At 42.9% G+C, this 17,545-nt stretch overlaps 1 protein-coding gene across 1 annotated transcript in view; it reads left to right on the top strand.

Moving 5' to 3' along the window:
* LOC307269866 (striated muscle preferentially expressed protein kinase-like) overlaps positions 1-17,545 on the top strand; it is a gene marked incomplete at both ends in the record, with an annotated part of 44,906 nt that overhangs the window by 16,653 nt on the left and 10,708 nt on the right. Inside the window, 23 exons of the mRNA XM_080052948.1 lie at positions 3,481-3,689; positions 4,809-5,578; positions 5,854-6,311; positions 6,726-6,869; positions 7,658-7,840; positions 10,715-10,881; positions 11,071-11,159; positions 11,382-11,557; positions 11,714-11,900; positions 12,149-12,222; positions 12,400-12,558; positions 12,687-12,876; positions 13,146-13,375; positions 13,469-13,588; positions 13,690-13,794; positions 14,150-14,356; positions 14,504-14,627; positions 14,768-14,940; positions 15,179-15,291; positions 15,380-15,548; positions 15,966-16,065; positions 16,810-17,010; positions 17,469-17,526. Of these exons, the coding sequence (XP_079909074.1) occupies positions 3,481-3,689; positions 4,809-5,578; positions 5,854-6,311; positions 6,726-6,869; positions 7,658-7,840; positions 10,715-10,881; positions 11,071-11,159; positions 11,382-11,557; positions 11,714-11,900; positions 12,149-12,222; positions 12,400-12,558; positions 12,687-12,876; positions 13,146-13,375; positions 13,469-13,588; positions 13,690-13,794; positions 14,150-14,356; positions 14,504-14,627; positions 14,768-14,940; positions 15,179-15,291; positions 15,380-15,548; positions 15,966-16,065; positions 16,810-17,010; positions 17,469-17,526 (4,406 nt within the window). The remainder of the gene's footprint in view (positions 1-3,480; positions 3,690-4,808; positions 5,579-5,853; positions 6,312-6,725; positions 6,870-7,657; positions 7,841-10,714; positions 10,882-11,070; positions 11,160-11,381; positions 11,558-11,713; positions 11,901-12,148; positions 12,223-12,399; positions 12,559-12,686; positions 12,877-13,145; positions 13,376-13,468; positions 13,589-13,689; positions 13,795-14,149; positions 14,357-14,503; positions 14,628-14,767; positions 14,941-15,178; positions 15,292-15,379; positions 15,549-15,965; positions 16,066-16,809; positions 17,011-17,468; positions 17,527-17,545) is intronic.

Here is a 17,545-nt window from a genome sequence, read left to right as displayed (position 1 = left end):
ACGGTAGATGTGGTGATGACAAACACATTGGTAATGCAACAACTGTTGACAATAGTGTAATTGATTACATGATAGGGGTGCCATTTGTTTTAAGCAAGGTAAAACAATTATGTGTACATTCTTTTGACCCCTTATTTTCTGATAAGCACTGCCTTGTCGAAGTCATCTTGGAGGTAAATCAGGGAGGGGAATATTGCAGGGCAAATACACCAGTAAGGGACCAGCCAAGGCTCACAGATACAATAGCTGAAAAACGAATTGGTAAATGGGAGAAAGAAAAAGAAATTGAGTTTACAACAAACATAGACTTTGACAAGGTCAATAATTTGTTGTGTAATGTAGACAGCATGTCAGTAAATGAAATAACGAAGTGTGTTTGTGATATTATGACAAAAACTGCGATGACTACATTCCCAAAAACACAAAAGCAGAAAAAAAACCTTAAGCCTGGTAAAAAAGCAGTATGGTTTAACCGTGAGTGTAGAGAAAAAAGACAAGAATATAGGAAAGTTAAAAGAATGCTTGAGAAGCATAGAAGTGTGGCTAATGCTGAATGTTTAAGGGAAAAAAGTAAAGAGTATAGGAGAGTGCTGCACAAAGCTCAGAGGGCCCATAGGAAGAAACTCAGTGACGAGTTAATGAGCATGAAATCTGAGAATCCAAAGCTTTACTGGAAGAAGCTGAATGATTCTAGTAAAATCAAAAGCGTTTGTCCAATTTCAGCTGAGGAATTCCATGAGCACTTTAAAAACTTATCTGATGGGGATACACCTACAGATGAGCTCCAAGAACTTGAAAGTGACGGACATTTAATAGACAGTAGTGTTCTGAATGTGTCTTTCACAGAGCAAGAAATTAATGAGGCTATTCGAAAATTAAAACCAGGAAAAGCTGCAGGCATAGATACAGTGCTGAACGAATATATTAAAAGCACCTCAACTATTTTTATGCCTTTATATGTCCTCTTGTTTAATAAGATCTTGGACTCTGGTGTTATCCCCGAGGACTGGCTGCTTGGTCTAATCGTGCCCATATATAAAAAGAAAGGGGATATGGGAGACTGTGATAATTATAGAGGAATCACACTTTTGAGTTGTCTAGGTAAATTATTTACAAATGTATTGAATGAAAGGCTATGTAAATTTTGTGAAGAGAATTCTACCCTAAAGGAAAACCAGGCAGGATTCAGAAAGAATTACTCAACCGTTGATCATATATTTTTACTCAAACAAATTATTGATTTGTACTGCTTTAAAAAGAAAAGTTTATTTTGCTGTTTCATTGATTACAGTAAGGCATTTGACACAGTCTGGAGAGATGCACTCTGGTATAAGCTCTTAAAGATAGGTATCCAGGGTAAATTCCTTAATGTAGTTATCAATATGTATAAAAATATAAAATCATGTGTATATGTTAATGGGGCTAAATCTGAGTTTTTTGCAAGTTTAACAGGAGTTAGACAGGGTGAAAACTTATCACCATTGCTGTTTGCCCTCTTCATTAATGACTTAGAGGATTATCTTTTACAAAAAGGTTGTGAGCCCATTACTTTCGATGATGCTGTGTTAGACAATTATATACAACTAATGGCACTGATGTACGCTGACGATACTATTATCATGTCTACAACTAAGAGAGGGTTACAGAAAGCTATAAATCATATGTGTGACTTCTGTGAGAAATGGAAACTAAAAGTTAATAGCGATAAAACTAAAGTTACAGTTTTTGGTTTTAGAAGAGCTGATACTAGTACATTACAGTTTGTCTGTAACGGTCAGAGTCTAGAGACTGTACATTGCTTTAGATATCTTGGTGTCATCATGAGTTACAATGGCTCATTTAAAATTGCTATTGAGGAACTGCGTAAGCAAGCATTGCGCGCAATGTTCGCTTTACTCAACAAATGCAGAAAGCTTCAGCTGGCTGTAGATGTCACTCTGGACCTTTTTGACAAGTTGGTTACTCCAGTTATGTTGTATGCATGTGAAGTGTGGGGGTTTGAAAAACTACATCTGTTAGAAAAACTACATCTCAAATTTCTAAAGTACATCTTAAAAGTTAAAATGACAACCTGCAGTAATATGGTATATGGAGAACTTGGACGGTACCCACTATGTGTTACAGTTAAAAAAAGAATAATTGGTTATTGGGGGAGACTGTTAGAAAGTAAAGACAGTAAACTTAGTAAAATCATGTACAATCAGCTACACAGCCTGCATAGCAGCGGTGCGTATGCTTCACCCTGGGTATCACAGGTGAAACAGATACTGGATGACTGCGGGTTGTCATACATCTGGATAAATCAGAAGTACAACAACATTAACTGGCTGAAAAGAACTGTTGAGCAGAGGTTGCAAGATCAATTCATTCAGAAATGGCAGAGCGAGCTTACAAGCATGACTTCCTGTGACACATACATTGAATTTAAACAAGAGTTTAAATTAGAAAAATATTTGCTATATGAAAACCAAAAGTCCAGGCAGGCTATATGCAATTTGAGAACAAATAACACCAGAATACCTAAAGTCACTGGAAGGTACAAAGGGCTGGAACGAAGTGAAAGATCTTGCAACCTCTGTGATTCCAACTGTGTTGGTGATGAATATCATGTATTTTTTGAGTGTAAAAATGTAAATGTAGTGTACTTTAGAGATAAATATCTGCCAAAATATTATGTTTATTTTCCATCTCACATAAAATTGATTTTGCTTTTGAGTTCAAAAAAACCAGGGGTTATTGCTAAAACAGGCGCCTTTCTGAGACATGTATTGCCATTGTTTAAGTAATGTTTTTGTTTGTTTTTGTTTTCTTGCCGTACACCATTGTTTTGTTTTGTAATGATTTAATTTGAACTGTGTGCTCCATGCCATGTGCTATGGCCGTGAGCCTTAATAATAAATGAAATGGAAAACATTTCACATTTTGTTTTAGCCGTGTAGTGTCATGAGGACTTGATATGGTCTACCGATTGTGGCGCTGAGTCAGTATCATTTGTGACTGCGGTCTGTCGGTTTATACCCTCCACGCCGCCGCTGTTGTCAAGGTTTGCGTCGTTAACGGAAGATGCTGACGGCTCTTTCTTTTTCCGCTGCCAAGGCATTCCTGTCTGCTTTGCTCATCACTAAAATGTCAATCAGTAACTGATTTGCGATGGGGGAGGATCTGTTTAAGTGGTGCACCCTCTACAACCTGGCCTTTCATTTCCTGGTTCCAGCCGATCAATACACTCTTTATCCATCTCACCCTCCTTTGTGCTTAATGATGCTCCTGCCATCCATACTGTCTATCATTATCTGCCAGTGCACGATTCTTCTTCTTGCTATTGCTGAATCCCGCAGTTACTACAATAAAGTATGATTTACACAACACAGACAATAAAAAAATACTATACGCCTTTATTGTCTCTCTCTCTTTCTCTCTCTCTATCTCCCTCCCCCTCTCTCTCTCTCTTTATCTCTCTGTCTGTCTCTCTATCAGCAGGTGAGGGAGGGGGGATGATGGCCTATAACCCAGAGGATTCAGATCGCAGGGCCACCCTCCCCGGAAACTATGACCCTGTGGTGGAGCGAGAGATGCGTGCTCTGGGCTCCCGCCCTCCAGGGCCCAACCACTTGGACCCCACACACCCAGCAAGGCAAGCCCCGGGAGGGGCTCCCGCTGAGGGGGCCCCCCCTGTCCGTCACCTGGGTGTGGAACCGCTGATCCGGGCTTCTCACGCTAACCTGGCACGGCCTGTTCAAGGGTCAGAGGAAAGTGTTTCCGTAGGCAGCGACTACTATGGGAGTATGTTCAGCCTCTACAGAGGGAGAACATTTTCTATGCCGTTATAGCACATGGCATTTCATATTTAGGATTCCTCTAGAAAACAACAGAGGCTGGCCACAAGCCCCAGACTGACACATAAGACAAGACATTTTATCCACAATAGTCGCAAAAATTTGTACTCCATATTTGAAACATTATTGATTTTTTTTACTCTGTTTCATACTTTCAATCTTTTTTTACGCAGTCTCATTTTTATTTGATGTCACGCTTTCCTTTGACTCTGTGTTTTTATTGCTGTGAAGTGGTTTGGTTTCAATCTAACAATATTAATCTCTTACAAAATATTGTTGATATTTCTTAAAGCCACTGCAATGGACTCAATGATACAATCTGCTAATATATATTATTCAGCACTTCTGAAAACTGTGATTACTGTTTTTACCCACTGCATGTTTTTCTAGAGCGGCCCCTCACTTTTGGATTAACACCATGTCTTTCTAGGTTTGCTGTGGCATGCATGGGTTGTTGGCTTTGATCCAAGCTAATATTAGCATGAATGTTCTCACTAATGAATGATCATGTGATTCACTTGTTCCTTTTAGGCATGAGGATTTTGTATTTGAAGTTAAGGCAGTGGGGTTTTTCCTGGTATTTTGTAAATCTGCAATTTTGTTGCAACAAGCCTAGAATTGTGTCTGTCTTTAGAGTGTCTTCCACTTCACCACAGTTAGATTAAGTTCTTAAGAAATCCTACATGTGGGCACCATTGTTCTATCTCTATTCTTTTCTCTGCTATTTAATTCTACACTATCTGATGTGTTTCTCTCTGAAATTGAGTTACAAAGAGCAAAGACAAAACACAGGGGACTGACTGGTGAACATGGAAAACTTAACAAGACAAAATTACACAAGCGGAGATCCATCTGCTTTTTTTCAATCACTTTTCCAATGCCTACGACAACTGCACTAAGGCTATGACTTCACAACTCCATTTCCCCCTCAATCCTCGACCTTCTAGGACTCAAACTGCGGCCGGATCACAGGCTCTTTCTGCCCGTGTCCAGCCACCCCCCAGTTCACACAGAAACCGCAGCAGTACCCCGAACCAAGACCCGGACAGAACCAAACCCTCCCATCCAGAATCCTCTAAGACAGGCCCGGCGTCATGCGTTAACAGTGTGGTTGTGACGCCCAAGCTGGCTCGCACGGCGCCCAAGATCTTCGACAAGGTGCGTGCTTTTGAGGAGCGGCGAGGCAGTGTGGACCTGCCGGCAGGGACCGGAGAGGAGGACCCCCGCACCCCCCAGCACGGAGCGGCCAGCAGGCGCTCAGCCTTCAAGCAACGGGCCTCGTCTCTAGAGGACAAGACCAGCTACTCCCAGAGGGTCCAGAGCTACCAGAGCAAGTTTGCAGAAGAGCTCCAGAGGATCAAGAAGCTGGTGGGCAAACCCAGCCTGAAGAAGGCCTATTCCACGGAGCAGCTGTCCCAGAAAGAGAGGCTGACCACGGGCAAACTGGAGCCCCTTCCTCCCCAAGTGGTGGAAAAGCTGGAGGCCAGGCAGCGAGCCCGGGAGGACGGGCAAGGGGACAACAGATTGCAGATGTCTCCAGCAGCCCAAGGCAAAGGTCCCGGAGATCAGAGTAACAGTAACCCTGAACATCATGAGAAGACACAAGCAGATCCACGGGGCAAACCAGTGGAGAGGACCACACAAGGACACGCAGGGAAAAGCCCTGTTACCATGGAGACCGTACCAGTACATCAGTTACCAGGGCAACCATTGCCAACAGCCACAAAGACAAGATTCACCAGGTTTGGAAAACCTTTAAATGAGAGATTTTTAAACCATAGCCTATGAATGCATATATTTTTATTTGTCCGATAAGTTATTTATTAGCAAATTTGGTCAAATTTGAAATCTAATTTGGCGCTATTCAAAGGTGGCGTCAGCGATTCCGGAAAACGCTTGTTGTCAAAGTGCCTTATTTGGCAAAATCAAGCCTTCACCAGAATTGCTGACTCCACCTTCTGATATTTCTTCCACATTTGTCTGCATTGTATAACGGTGTTCTTGTCTCTGCACACAGGCAAACACTACAGAGCTCTCCAGACGCTGACAAAGACCCAACCGCTGTCACGTCTCAAAGATCCTCGCCCCCCTCCATTGATCTTGGGACGGATTCAAAGAGACACCCAACGACGCACAAGGACAGGGCTGACCATATAGCACCGAGCCCGCATGGGAAGAGAGCATCCCCTATAACAGTGAGGGAGGCTGGCTCCCAGTATCCAGCTAAGCCCCCCCGGCTCAGCCCCTCACCCACTCCCTCCATCAGCCCTCTGATGAAGAGGAGGCGGGCGGACGCGGGGAGGACGTCTCCGGCCCTGAAAGTCTCCATCCCTACTATCCTGGTAGAGGATGAACCCATGGAGACCCAATGTGTTGCAGACAGGAGCAGCCAAGGAAGCACCACCAGAAGGAAAGATGAGGCAGTCCATAAGGGCAGGACCAGCCGTTCTGCTCAACCCAGGTCTCCAGAGGAAGGTAGGACAGTTGTTGTATGATGATCAGCAACTTTGTGAAGATCTGAATTAAAGGTGGAGTCTGGAGAATGCTTGTTGAACCAATAGCCTATTTATACACACTGGAAATTAAAATCCCAAACAACTTTGGCTACTATTATATCAGATAATTACTACAAAGATATGAAAAATGTAGATATTGCTTGAAAATTATACAAAAAAGTAGATCATATATTCATCAAATACACTCTTGTCCACTGTGGAATATCAATCCAATTCACAGACTTGCTGCAGGGTCCAGATTCATTGATGAGGAGCCCAAAAAAAGAAACTATCCCATGACTAATTTTGGGGCCTGAGTGACCCATTTACCAAACCAGATAACAGCCCAGAGCCCAGGCAGACCCACATACAAGTGACCTGTGTTGTTTTTCAGGATCATCTGATGACTGCTACCTGTCTGCTGGTGACGAGCCAGCTGGGGGCCCCAGCTTTGAGAGGCCCCTTAAGGATGCCACGGCAACCATCGGCTCAGAGGTCACTTTGAAATGCAGCGTCACTGGGAGCCCGGCCCCTAAAGGTAACAATGAGAACATACTGTGATGCAGTATTGATTGATTACAATGGCATTTCTTTCTGAGTTTATTTTTAACTAACTTAATTGTTTTATTTTGTTTCTTAAATGTCACATACTATGCTAGATTCATATTTATATGTTTGGGGTTTCTACTACAAACTCTTTTCATGGTGTAGTGTTCAAAAAACCCTTCTCATAGTGCCATTGCTTAATCCCATCTTTTCAGCCTCTGTCTGAAACGATCTGTTGTATAGCCTGTCTCTTTTAGCCCCGCCTTCCAGCAAGCCCAGTCTGCTCTGATTGGCCCTGAATCTAACTGCGGGTATCTGGGGGTGTGGCTTATCACAGGTGGAGGTAGTGCTAAGTTTGGTTGGTAATGAAATGGTTGCAAGAGTCAATATTACAAAATTCCAGGTAGGATTTATAGTTGCATAGTACTTTAACCAATTAAATAGTTTTATATAAATGATCTTTTTTATATCATCAGCTCTCATTGTTTTTTGCATAATCTTGTAGTTGGGACCTTGTTTACCAAAAAATGCAACAGAAAACGCATAAGCGTTCATGTGTGGAAATCATATCCATTTGAAAATCCGTCCAGAATCAATCCTTTCGAAGATAATTTGTTTTTCAGTGAAAATCTGCATAGAGCAAAACCAATGAGCATCTATTCAGTACACATCTAATGCGAGGTGGATTGGGCTAAATCTGTTTTTTTCCGTGGGAGGATTTATTTATTTTATTCTTTGTCATTGGTGTGCATGTGTCTCTCTCTCTGCCTCCACACACAGTGACATGGAGGAAGAATAATGTGGAGATTCGGAGCGATGCCTTCCATGTGGTTAAAGCTGAGGGGGAGAAGCATAGTGTGGTGATAAAGCAGTGCAGGGCAAACAACGCCGGCTCCTACTGCGTCACAGCTGTCAACCCATCGGGCCGAGCCTCCTGCAGCGCTACACTCTCTGTCCAGCCAGGTGAGAGACGGACAGACAGCAATGGGTGTCCTTCTAGCAAACATGGAGTTGTCTTTAAAGGTGCAGTGTTTTATATGAGAATATTTAGTCGCATCTAGTGGGGAAAGTTCTAGATTGCAATGCTCCCTTGCTTACCCCTCCCTTTCAAATGATTACTGAAGATACAGTGGCCTTCAAGGACAAGAAACTAGTTACTAAAGATGGCTCATTCTTAGGAAATAAATGAAACAACAACTTACACGTATTAAAACATACTTATGAATGTTATATTCCATTTCTACCAGGTCTGTTCTGAAAAATGCACATAAATGATACACACTGCACCTTTTTCAAAGGGACGCTTTTACCAGCATGTAGCACACACATTCAAATGGAGAAGGAGACGTTGAAACCAATGAAAATGGCGCTCGTTTCGAAATACATGAACATGTTGACTCACAGACTTTTAATCCTCTGCCAGTCCTCCTCCGCCTGACAGTCTGTCTTAATGACACTACAAAGGCCTGCTGGAGCTCAGCATCCCGACCGGGGGCTCCTGGCAGCCAGAGTTGCCATGGTAACCCATTCATTCTTAAAGGGCACTGAGCCCCCCCCCTCCCCCCACCACCACCTCGGTGTGGGAATCATAACGCAGACATGCCCCGTCATACAAAGGTCCCCCGAGTCTTAGAGCCAGGCATGGCATTCACAATCAGAAGTAAACAAAACAAGTATTCCTTTTTGGAAAAGGTTATAAATGGGCCTGTGGTGGATGTGTGTTTACATTGTACAGCCGAATGTGTGTGTTTATGGGTGTGTGTGTGAGTGCGTGTGTGTTTGTGTGTGTGAAAACCTTGTACCTCTCCGAGAGTGTTGTATCGATTGAGCTCATGTAAATGCAACCTGCACTTCCCCTACTTTTTTCAACAAACCACCAGAGCTCACACTCTGCCTCTGTCTCACCAGCAGCAGCAGCTAGCCCGCGGCCTGTGTTGCCATATTAGGCCAGCGGAGTCTACAGTAACTTGCAGTAGAGTATTTTTAGCCGGCCTCTTGTTCTCGCCGGTAATTGCAGTCTGCTTTATGTCCCCGTGTGCGAGATTACTGCCGCAATCATCTCTCCAGATTTCACGCTGCTTCAAGGCTTTTGGAGGTTGGAGTTGTCAAAATGTGGTGGGAGATGGTGTGTGTGTGTGAGTCATTTCAGCTGGTTAACAGCGGGGGAGTAAGAGGAGCGTTTTGGCACAGCAAGCCAAAGAACTGAAGGAGGGAAAGATTCAAAAGGCACCAAAGGATGACAAACTTTAATATGGTGAAGGAGATTCATTCTATTGCTGCATAAAACATCAAATAAGTTAAAGATCTATCTATCTATCTATCTATCTATCTATCTATCTATCTATCTATCTATCTATCTATCTATCTATCTATCTATCTATTTATCTATCTATCTATCTATCTATCTATCTATCTATCTATCTATCTATCTATCTATCTATCTATCTATCTATCTATCTATCTATCTATCTATCTATCTATCTATCTATCTATCTATCTATCTATCTATCTATCTATCTATCTATCTATCTATCTATCTATCTATCTATCTATCTATCTATCTATCTATCTATCTATCTATCTATCTATCTATCTATCTATCTATCTATCTATCTTTTTTTTTTCGTTTCACAATATCATCATCCTAACCAACATGTTAATGAACATAGAAAGATAAAATATCAGAGAAAGTATTTTAACTTCTGGGACACTGTTGTGTGGGCTTTACGATGTCAGGAATGCTAGGGGAATATGGCCATTGACAAGTGAAGGGAAGCAGAGGAGAGGGTAGAGGATGAGACTGAAGTGGAGGGTTAGCTGACTGGCTCGCACTGTGCAGCAGTTGTGTAAGACTTGGCGGGTTGTCGTAAATACTCTTGGGAGCTATCCCTTGGTGCACAGACACCCGCTCAGAGATGTGACTTTAGGTAAGTTCTACTGTTATGTTCCCTTTTGAATGCGTGATGACAATTTAGAATGTTGACTCAATAATTTACTTATCAAGGCTTTATGTAAAGAGAAAATATACTTAATCATGTCATGTTTAGTATGTGTACAGTAGTTTTACCTGCAGCGTACAGCGGCTAAGAACTTTTCCTTCCTAGACTGTCAGGTTAGATTAGGAGCAGTACTTACTCACTCTTATCTTACACACCCTGCAGTTGTTTTCTCCTCAAAGGGGCAACATGTCTTAGTTGTGTTAATAGTCACAGTGTTATCTGCGTATGCCAGATGTGTATAGAGTGTGAGGTTTTTACAGAGAAAGTGAAAAGTGGAGACAGAAATAAAGTGACAAGGCAGAAAGCCCACAGAGATGCACTGTCAGACGGGGTGGCGTGTTTGATATTTCTCTATCCAGCGGTGAATTAATATGACGCTAGTAGAAGCTGCCAGTCTAGACGCACTTCAGAGAGGTCCCTAGGCTGTGTGTGTGTGTGTGTGTGTGTGTGTGTGCGCGTGTGTGTGTGTGTGTGTGTGTGTGTGTGTGTGTGTGTGTGTGTGTGTGTGTGTGTGTGTGTGTGTGTGTGTGTGTGTGTGTGTGTGTGCACATGGACCACTCATCTCACCGCTCTACGTTGCCAACTGCTCTTATTGGAAAATAAAGTAATCTCCAGAAAAGCAAAGCAAAGACTGTAAACATCAGTGCTGTGACAGATTGTTGCCGTCATAAGGTTTAGCGGGCCTCCCCCGTTGTCGCGTTAACCATATTCCAAAGAGATTTGCAATTAATTACACTGCTTAAAAAGTGTGCAAATCAGAGTTGACTTTTAGAACCCTATTGAAACAAGTTGAAGTGCTTATGCTTACGTCCAGTGTCCCTCTCCTTTTCTATTCAAGAGCCAACCCACACACAATGTGGGAAGCTAGCCTCAGTCTTGGAAGTCAGCAGCCCGCCCCAGTCGGACGAGGAGTATCTGAGTCCTCAGGAGGAGGCCATGGAGCTCGGGGACTCACCTGCACCGCTCAGTAAAAGTGTCCGCTTCAAAGAACCTCCCGCCTTCCAGGTAGGACGGCCTGTTTTTTTTTTAGTATCTGAGGTTTGCAGGGGCTTTGAAAGAACTGTCTTGAATGCATTTTGATCAGACTGAATTTTTTTCTACTATATTTTCCTAGTTGTTACTCACTGTTGTCCAAAAGTGAGTAACTTGCATCCTAAAAGTCTTGATAAATCTCTTTGTTTTGTTCTTTAAAAGACGGCACCCTGTGACCAGGGGGTGACTGAGGGTCAAGATGTCGTCATCTCAGCCAAGTTCAGAGGGCAGCCCAAACCAATGGTCTACTGGTAAGACACATTACACTGAAAGCTTTATTGCAGGCAAACATTTTCCTTGACACCTGAGGCTATTAACAAGATCACTTACTCTGACACACACACACACACACACACACACACACACACACACACACACACACACACACACACACACACACACACACACACACACACTGCTCTATTAAACCCCTGAATGTAAACAACTGTGACAGCTTCTTTATATTGACCCAGGTTGAAGGACAGAGTGGCGGTGAAGGCAGCGGGGCGCTATGCAGTGAAAGAAACGGATGACGGAGCGACTGAATTGAGAATCAGCTCAGCCCAAAGGACAGACACAGGCCTGTACGTCTGCAAGATAGTCAACGAGTATGGAACCAAGCAGGCTGAGTGCAGAGTGGACATCAAACGTGAGTAATCAATCACTGTTGCCATCATATTTGATCATCTTGTCACAAATATCCAGTGTTGGACAAAGTACTTAAGTCAAAGCATAGATACCCCTGTTACTGTTCATTACTGCAAATATCTTGTAATATTCCTTATTTTATTTTTTATTTTCTCAGCGGCTGCGGCATACACAGCTCTGAAAATCCTCCGGGAGGTGAGAGATGTGTCGGTGAGGGCCGGAGAGTCGGCCATGTTTGAATGTCACAACTCAGGACCTCCAGACGTGGAAGTGGACTGGCTGTCCAATGGGAAGCTGATCCAGCCGGCGCTGCTCAACTGCAAAATGCACTTTGATGGCAAGAGGTGGGCTCACATGTGTTGTAAACTGTCCCTGTGATTAACATATTCCTTACTGTATTTCATTATATTAGTTTATTTATTAAAAGGTGGATAGCAAGTCTTTATTCTAGTGTGTGAAAAATGGTCTTAGAAGAAAATGAATTGTTTAACTTGCTTAACTATCTTCATGATAAATTGTATTAAGAATTGTTTTGGATTTTCTTTTTCCTTTTTTTATTGTGTTTGAAAGTCTGTTTGGTTTTACTCCACAGGTGCCGCCTGCTGCTGAATTCAGTACACGAGGATGATAGTGGAACATACACTTGCAAGCTGAGCACTGCCAAAGGTGAACTACGAGCACTGTGGTTCAGGAGGAGCTGAGAAATACTTACTCATATCTCTTCTTATTAGTTATTTCAAGAAGGTTCTGGTTGTGTTTCCTTCTGTTAGTTGGATATCTCAAAAAATATGTCGATTTCCCAACCAAAGCTTGCTACTAAGGGAAATGTCATTGCATTTACAGAGGAGTTGACGTCAAGCGCAAACTTGAGTGTCACCCCATCCAAGGAGCCTCTGTTCACCCGCAAGCTGGACATCCTGGAGGTCATCGAAGGTCGCACTGCCCGCTTTGACTGTAAGGTGAGCGGATCGCCCGCTCCCAAAGTCACATGGATGCATTTTGGTAAGCATCTCCAGTGTTATCTCTTATGTTTCATATGTGTGTGTGGCTTTTTCTAGGCAGTTCAAATCTACGAACTCTTCAGCCTCGTTTGATTATTTTTTTTTTGTTATATTTTCATTTCCTTTCAGAGGCAATTGTGGAGGAAAGCGATAACATTCGGCTCCTTAAAGAGGGGGGTCGTCACTCGCTGGTCATCACCCACGTGAGCGGAGACACAGAAGGCTTTTACACCGCCGTCGCTCAGAATATACATGGGAAGTCTGAGTGCACGGCAGAGCTCTACATGCAGGAACCTCGGGCTGCCATATCCTCTCACATGTAAGATCAGTGGTGGACAGTTACAAAGTACATTTAGTTCAACTAAAATTTGACCAGGAGTATCTATACTTTGACTTACTGTGGTTGTATACATTTTCCTTCATATAGAAAACATCTCTATGAGCCACTGTCATTTTGAATGATTTCAAAGAGGAAAGAAATAAGCTGTCAGTATAAAAGTCAGATGAGCGGTGGCAAAAACGCAACAGACCTGTCTATGTTTCAGTGTATGTTCTTAGGTTTATTTATTTTGTTATGCCTTTGTCCAGGGCCAAGCTGGAGAAGATGCCATCCATTCCTGAGGAGCCCGAGGTGCTGGAGAGTGAGGTGGAGAAGAGGACCATGCCTGACTTTGTCAAACCTCTGGCTGACTCGGAGGTGATCGAAGGCAAAGAGGTGATGCTGAAATGCAAGGTGTCCGGCCTGCCCTACCCCACCATCGGCTGGTATCACAACGGCAAGCGCATAGAGAGCAGCGAAGAACGCAAAATGACCCAGCGTAAGCAAAGCAACCTGATAGCAAAACAAAGACGCTGTATTTTTTTGGTTGGTTGAGATGGTAGATAAGAAAACGTGTGTGTCTGTTCTTCAGACAGGGATGTCCACAGTATGCTCATACGGAGCGCTTGTCACTCTCACGGGGGCGTCTACAAGGCCGTCATCTCCAATAAAGTGGGCAAAGCAGCCTGCTATGCTCATCTATACGTTACAGGTAGAAATTAAGGCTTAATGTTGGATGTAGAGTTGAAAGAGTTAAGAAAGTTGTTTCCATATCATTTGAATATAATAGTGTATTTTTTCATTTGAAAACAGATGTTGTTCCCGACCCCCCCGATGGTCCTCCAGTGGTAGAGGCCATCACAGGGAAAACTATAAGCCTCACCTGGAAGAGACCAAAGAGGCTTGACACTTCATTGGGTAGGTTTATTAGGTTTCAATGATAGTTATGTATGTTGTGTTCTGTACTATTGCACAATAACTTTAGTGAATATTTTTGGGAAGGAATCTTGAGAAAGGCTTAATCGGGGAAAAAATAACGATTACATTTACATGAAACACTGGCAGGGAGACTATTTATAGCATTCATCTCTTGGATGTTCATCTGCTTTCTTTTCATTCTGAGATCTTTTTAAGCCTCTTTGGATTGCATTTGCCGACAGCACAAACATATTGAAAGCAAAAGCAAATCCTTTTGTCTCCACCTCTTAAGCCCCTCACTATATGTTCTTACTGTTGTTGGGATTAATGAGCTAAGCACCATATGTGCGTGCAGATGCCGGCTCCTTGCTGTACACGGTGCAGCAGCAGGCTCTGGGCTCCATCCAGTGGTCCGTGGTGGCTTCTAACCTGAGGGAGACCCACTACACTGTCACGTCCCTGTCTAAGGGCGTCCGCTATGCCTTCAGAGTCCTGACCTCCACCGGCAAGGCATCAAGCAAACCCTCAACTGCTACTGACCTGGTCCAGCTACTAGACAGAGGTCATAAAGGCTCCACTTCTCCAATAATACATTTTGAATTACTGCTCTCAAACAAACTTTTAAAGTAGATAATATTGAAATAGTATGAGCTCACTAAGTGTCCTATGATGTTTCATTATCTATATATGAAATTGTTTCCCCCTGTAGGCCCCTATTTGAGGAAAGCACCAGTCATTTTGGACAAACCTGACATCATTTATGTGGTTGAGAACCAATCTGCGACCATCACCATCACGCTAAACCACGTGCATGCGGCTGTCACCTGGAAGAGGTTAGTTCTGACTATCTCGAGGGACACATTGCAGGTTTGCATGTGAACATTATACATTTAGACTTTAGTGGAATTAGGTATCTGGTCTTGATCTCTAGTATAAAGCTTTTCTTGTGCTATATTGTCCGTGCCCTATACAGGAGGGGTGTAGTGTTAATCAACAGGCCGGGCATGTATGAGATGAGCATGCCAGACGATGACCAACACACCATGAAGCTGCAGCGAGTGCGGGCCACTGACGTCGGCCAGCTGGTCATCACTGCCAGCAACCAGTTTGGCAGCGACCTCTGCACGCTTCAGCTGGCCATGGCAGGTCAGTTCAGTCCGGGCACATGATACATGTAGCATTTTAGCTGGAAACCAAAGAACGTACTACTTACTACTGGCAGAAGTAAATGCCAACAAGGGAAACCTGTTTGTAATACATGTTGAGCTTAAGCTATTTTTTTAAGTTAAGGATCAGGAATGTAGCTTGTTGGAAAATGTAAGTCTTAGAGGTATTTTAATAACTTTATATTTCTGTTTTTTTTTTACTTGTTGTTCATTGGCAGTGCGTCCTAAGTTTGAAAGCATCATGGAGGACGTGGATGTGCACATTGGGGAGACATGTCGTCTGGCTGTTGTGGTGGAAGGGAAACCAGACCCAGACATTCTGTGGTATAAGGTACGATGTCGTGAAAATACAACAGCTAGAGAAAGTATGACATTGAAATAAGGAGTGTAAGTGTAATGGACCGACTGGTGTGTTGCAGGATGACGTGCTTCTCTCGGAGAGCAGCCACTTCACATTTGTGTACGATGACCCAGAATATTCCCTGGTGGTCCTCAACGCGCGCCCCGAGCACTCCGGAGTCTACACCTGCACCGCCAAGAACCAGGGAGGATCCAACTCCTGCAAAGCTGAACTCACAGTTCATACAGGTCTGCAGTCCTACATGACACCAATAGCTCTGTACTATGCACAGACAGATTCACCCAAAGAAAAAGGACTATAATTATAAGAGACGAAATACTCAAAGAAAGGAGGAGCATTTGAATTACAACATTTTCAGTTTTAAATTGAGATGTATTACATTTCTGATATAATGAGAAAAATACTGTTAAAAAAAAAGGGTTTAGAAACTGGCTTTCCGATAATTTGCTGACATTAACTTAAGAGTTTAGCTTCATAGGTATTTGCTGATACGGAACACACTAGCTGTAGTTGAAAATTGCACCTCCAAATCTGCACCATGAGGGCGGGACCGCATGAGACTTCAATATGAAACCATCTGTCACTACTATGCTGGCACACATGCAGCCAAATGGCCTCTGTCTATGCCCCTATGCCCCCTGCAGAGCGAAAGGAAGCAGAGGAGCCAATGGAAGACGAGGGAAGCATTCTGAGGAAGATGAGGCGTCTGACAGATTACTACGACATTCACAAAGAGATAGGGAGGTGAGTGAGTATACAGTATGTTGCACACTCACACAGCTGGTGCATGTGTGGCAATGGCCGACAGAGAGCCAATGGGTTCAGAATGCTTATCAACAGCAGACTACAGAATGAGGCATGATTCACCAGCACAAGTGGTCTGTTTCCGTGGAGACAGACATTTACTGTGAATTGTAGAGCAATCGGAACGGCACAATTGGAAGACAGGTGATGCGATTTGGGTAATAAACAGAAGCAAAGGGAATTTTAATTCTGATTGAGAGTTAATTAAACAGTGGCTTACCCCTTTGTCTCTACATTGTCCCGTAGGATAGTTAGAAAGAAGAATTTATTTTAAAATTGAAGGGAAAGGGCAATACTCCATGAATTCACAGGTTCTATGGTAGTACTGTGTCGACTCTGCGAGATGCATTTGAGAATTATCCGTCCAACATCTTGAAATACCTGTCAAGAGGACAGTCAAACTCCGCCTTTCAACCTGGTGTGATGTTATTTGTTAAAGACAATATTGGCCTAAGTGTTAATTAAATTATCTAGGATCAAATGCCCACTTGACATTTGAGCTGAGATTATTCACAACATACTTTTCATATAGGTCAAGAATGACGTTCTATGCTCTTATCAATGTTATATTTTGTTCTATGCCCTGAAACAAGGTCACAAGCTGGTATGATTATAATAAAATGTCTAGTATCAAATCAAATAAATCAATAGTGACTCAAATTTTTCCCACTGTTTTTAATGCAGGGGCGCCTTTTCCTATGTGAAGAGGGTGACTCAGAAGAAGGGAAAGTCGGAGTTTGCTGCAAAGTTCATTTGTGCGCGAGGTAAGAGGAAAGCTTTGGCCCTGAGGGAGATGGACCTGCTGTCTGAACTGGACAACCAGAAGATTCTCTACTTCCAGGATGCCTTTGAGAAGAAGAATGTGGTGGTGCTCATCACAGAGCTGTATCCTTTCAGTACAATTCATCTTCTATTTATTGCCGTATTATGCTGTCTCTACAATAGCATTTGATTTTGAGCTGTGGTTGCCGATACAATAGAAATGTACAGTTAGGACAAACATGTTCATAACTGTAAATCAAACAGACACTACCTTCCCTGCAGTACTCTTTTCAATTCTAATCAGCTTCCTTTTGGAACAAAAGTGCACTTAAATAAATCTCAAGTGCACTAAAGATCCAAAGCATCCATCCTTATGTCTTCTGCAATGCCCTGGAGGAATGAATGTAGCACAGCTTTCTCTCTTTGATTCATCCCAGATGAGTGGAATTAGCTAGAGATAGGGACGTGTGGGAGTTGTTGCTCATTTATAATTCATCCCTCTTATACACCTACCACTTGGACTGAGCAGTCAAGTCACAGCTCAGTTTCTTGGGGTGTTTTTCCTCAACCGCTGTGTGAAGATGTCACGAGGATCTGCTGGAACGAATGGCCAAAAAAACAACAGTCAAGGAACTGGAGGTGTGTGTGTGTGTGTGTG

Source organism: Ammodytes marinus (assembly GCF_949987685.1).
Source record: "Ammodytes marinus genome assembly, chromosome: 24".
Taxonomy (NCBI): domain Eukaryota; kingdom Metazoa; phylum Chordata; class Actinopteri; order Uranoscopiformes; family Ammodytidae; genus Ammodytes; species Ammodytes marinus.
This window is presented reverse-complemented; position numbering and strand designations above follow the sequence as displayed.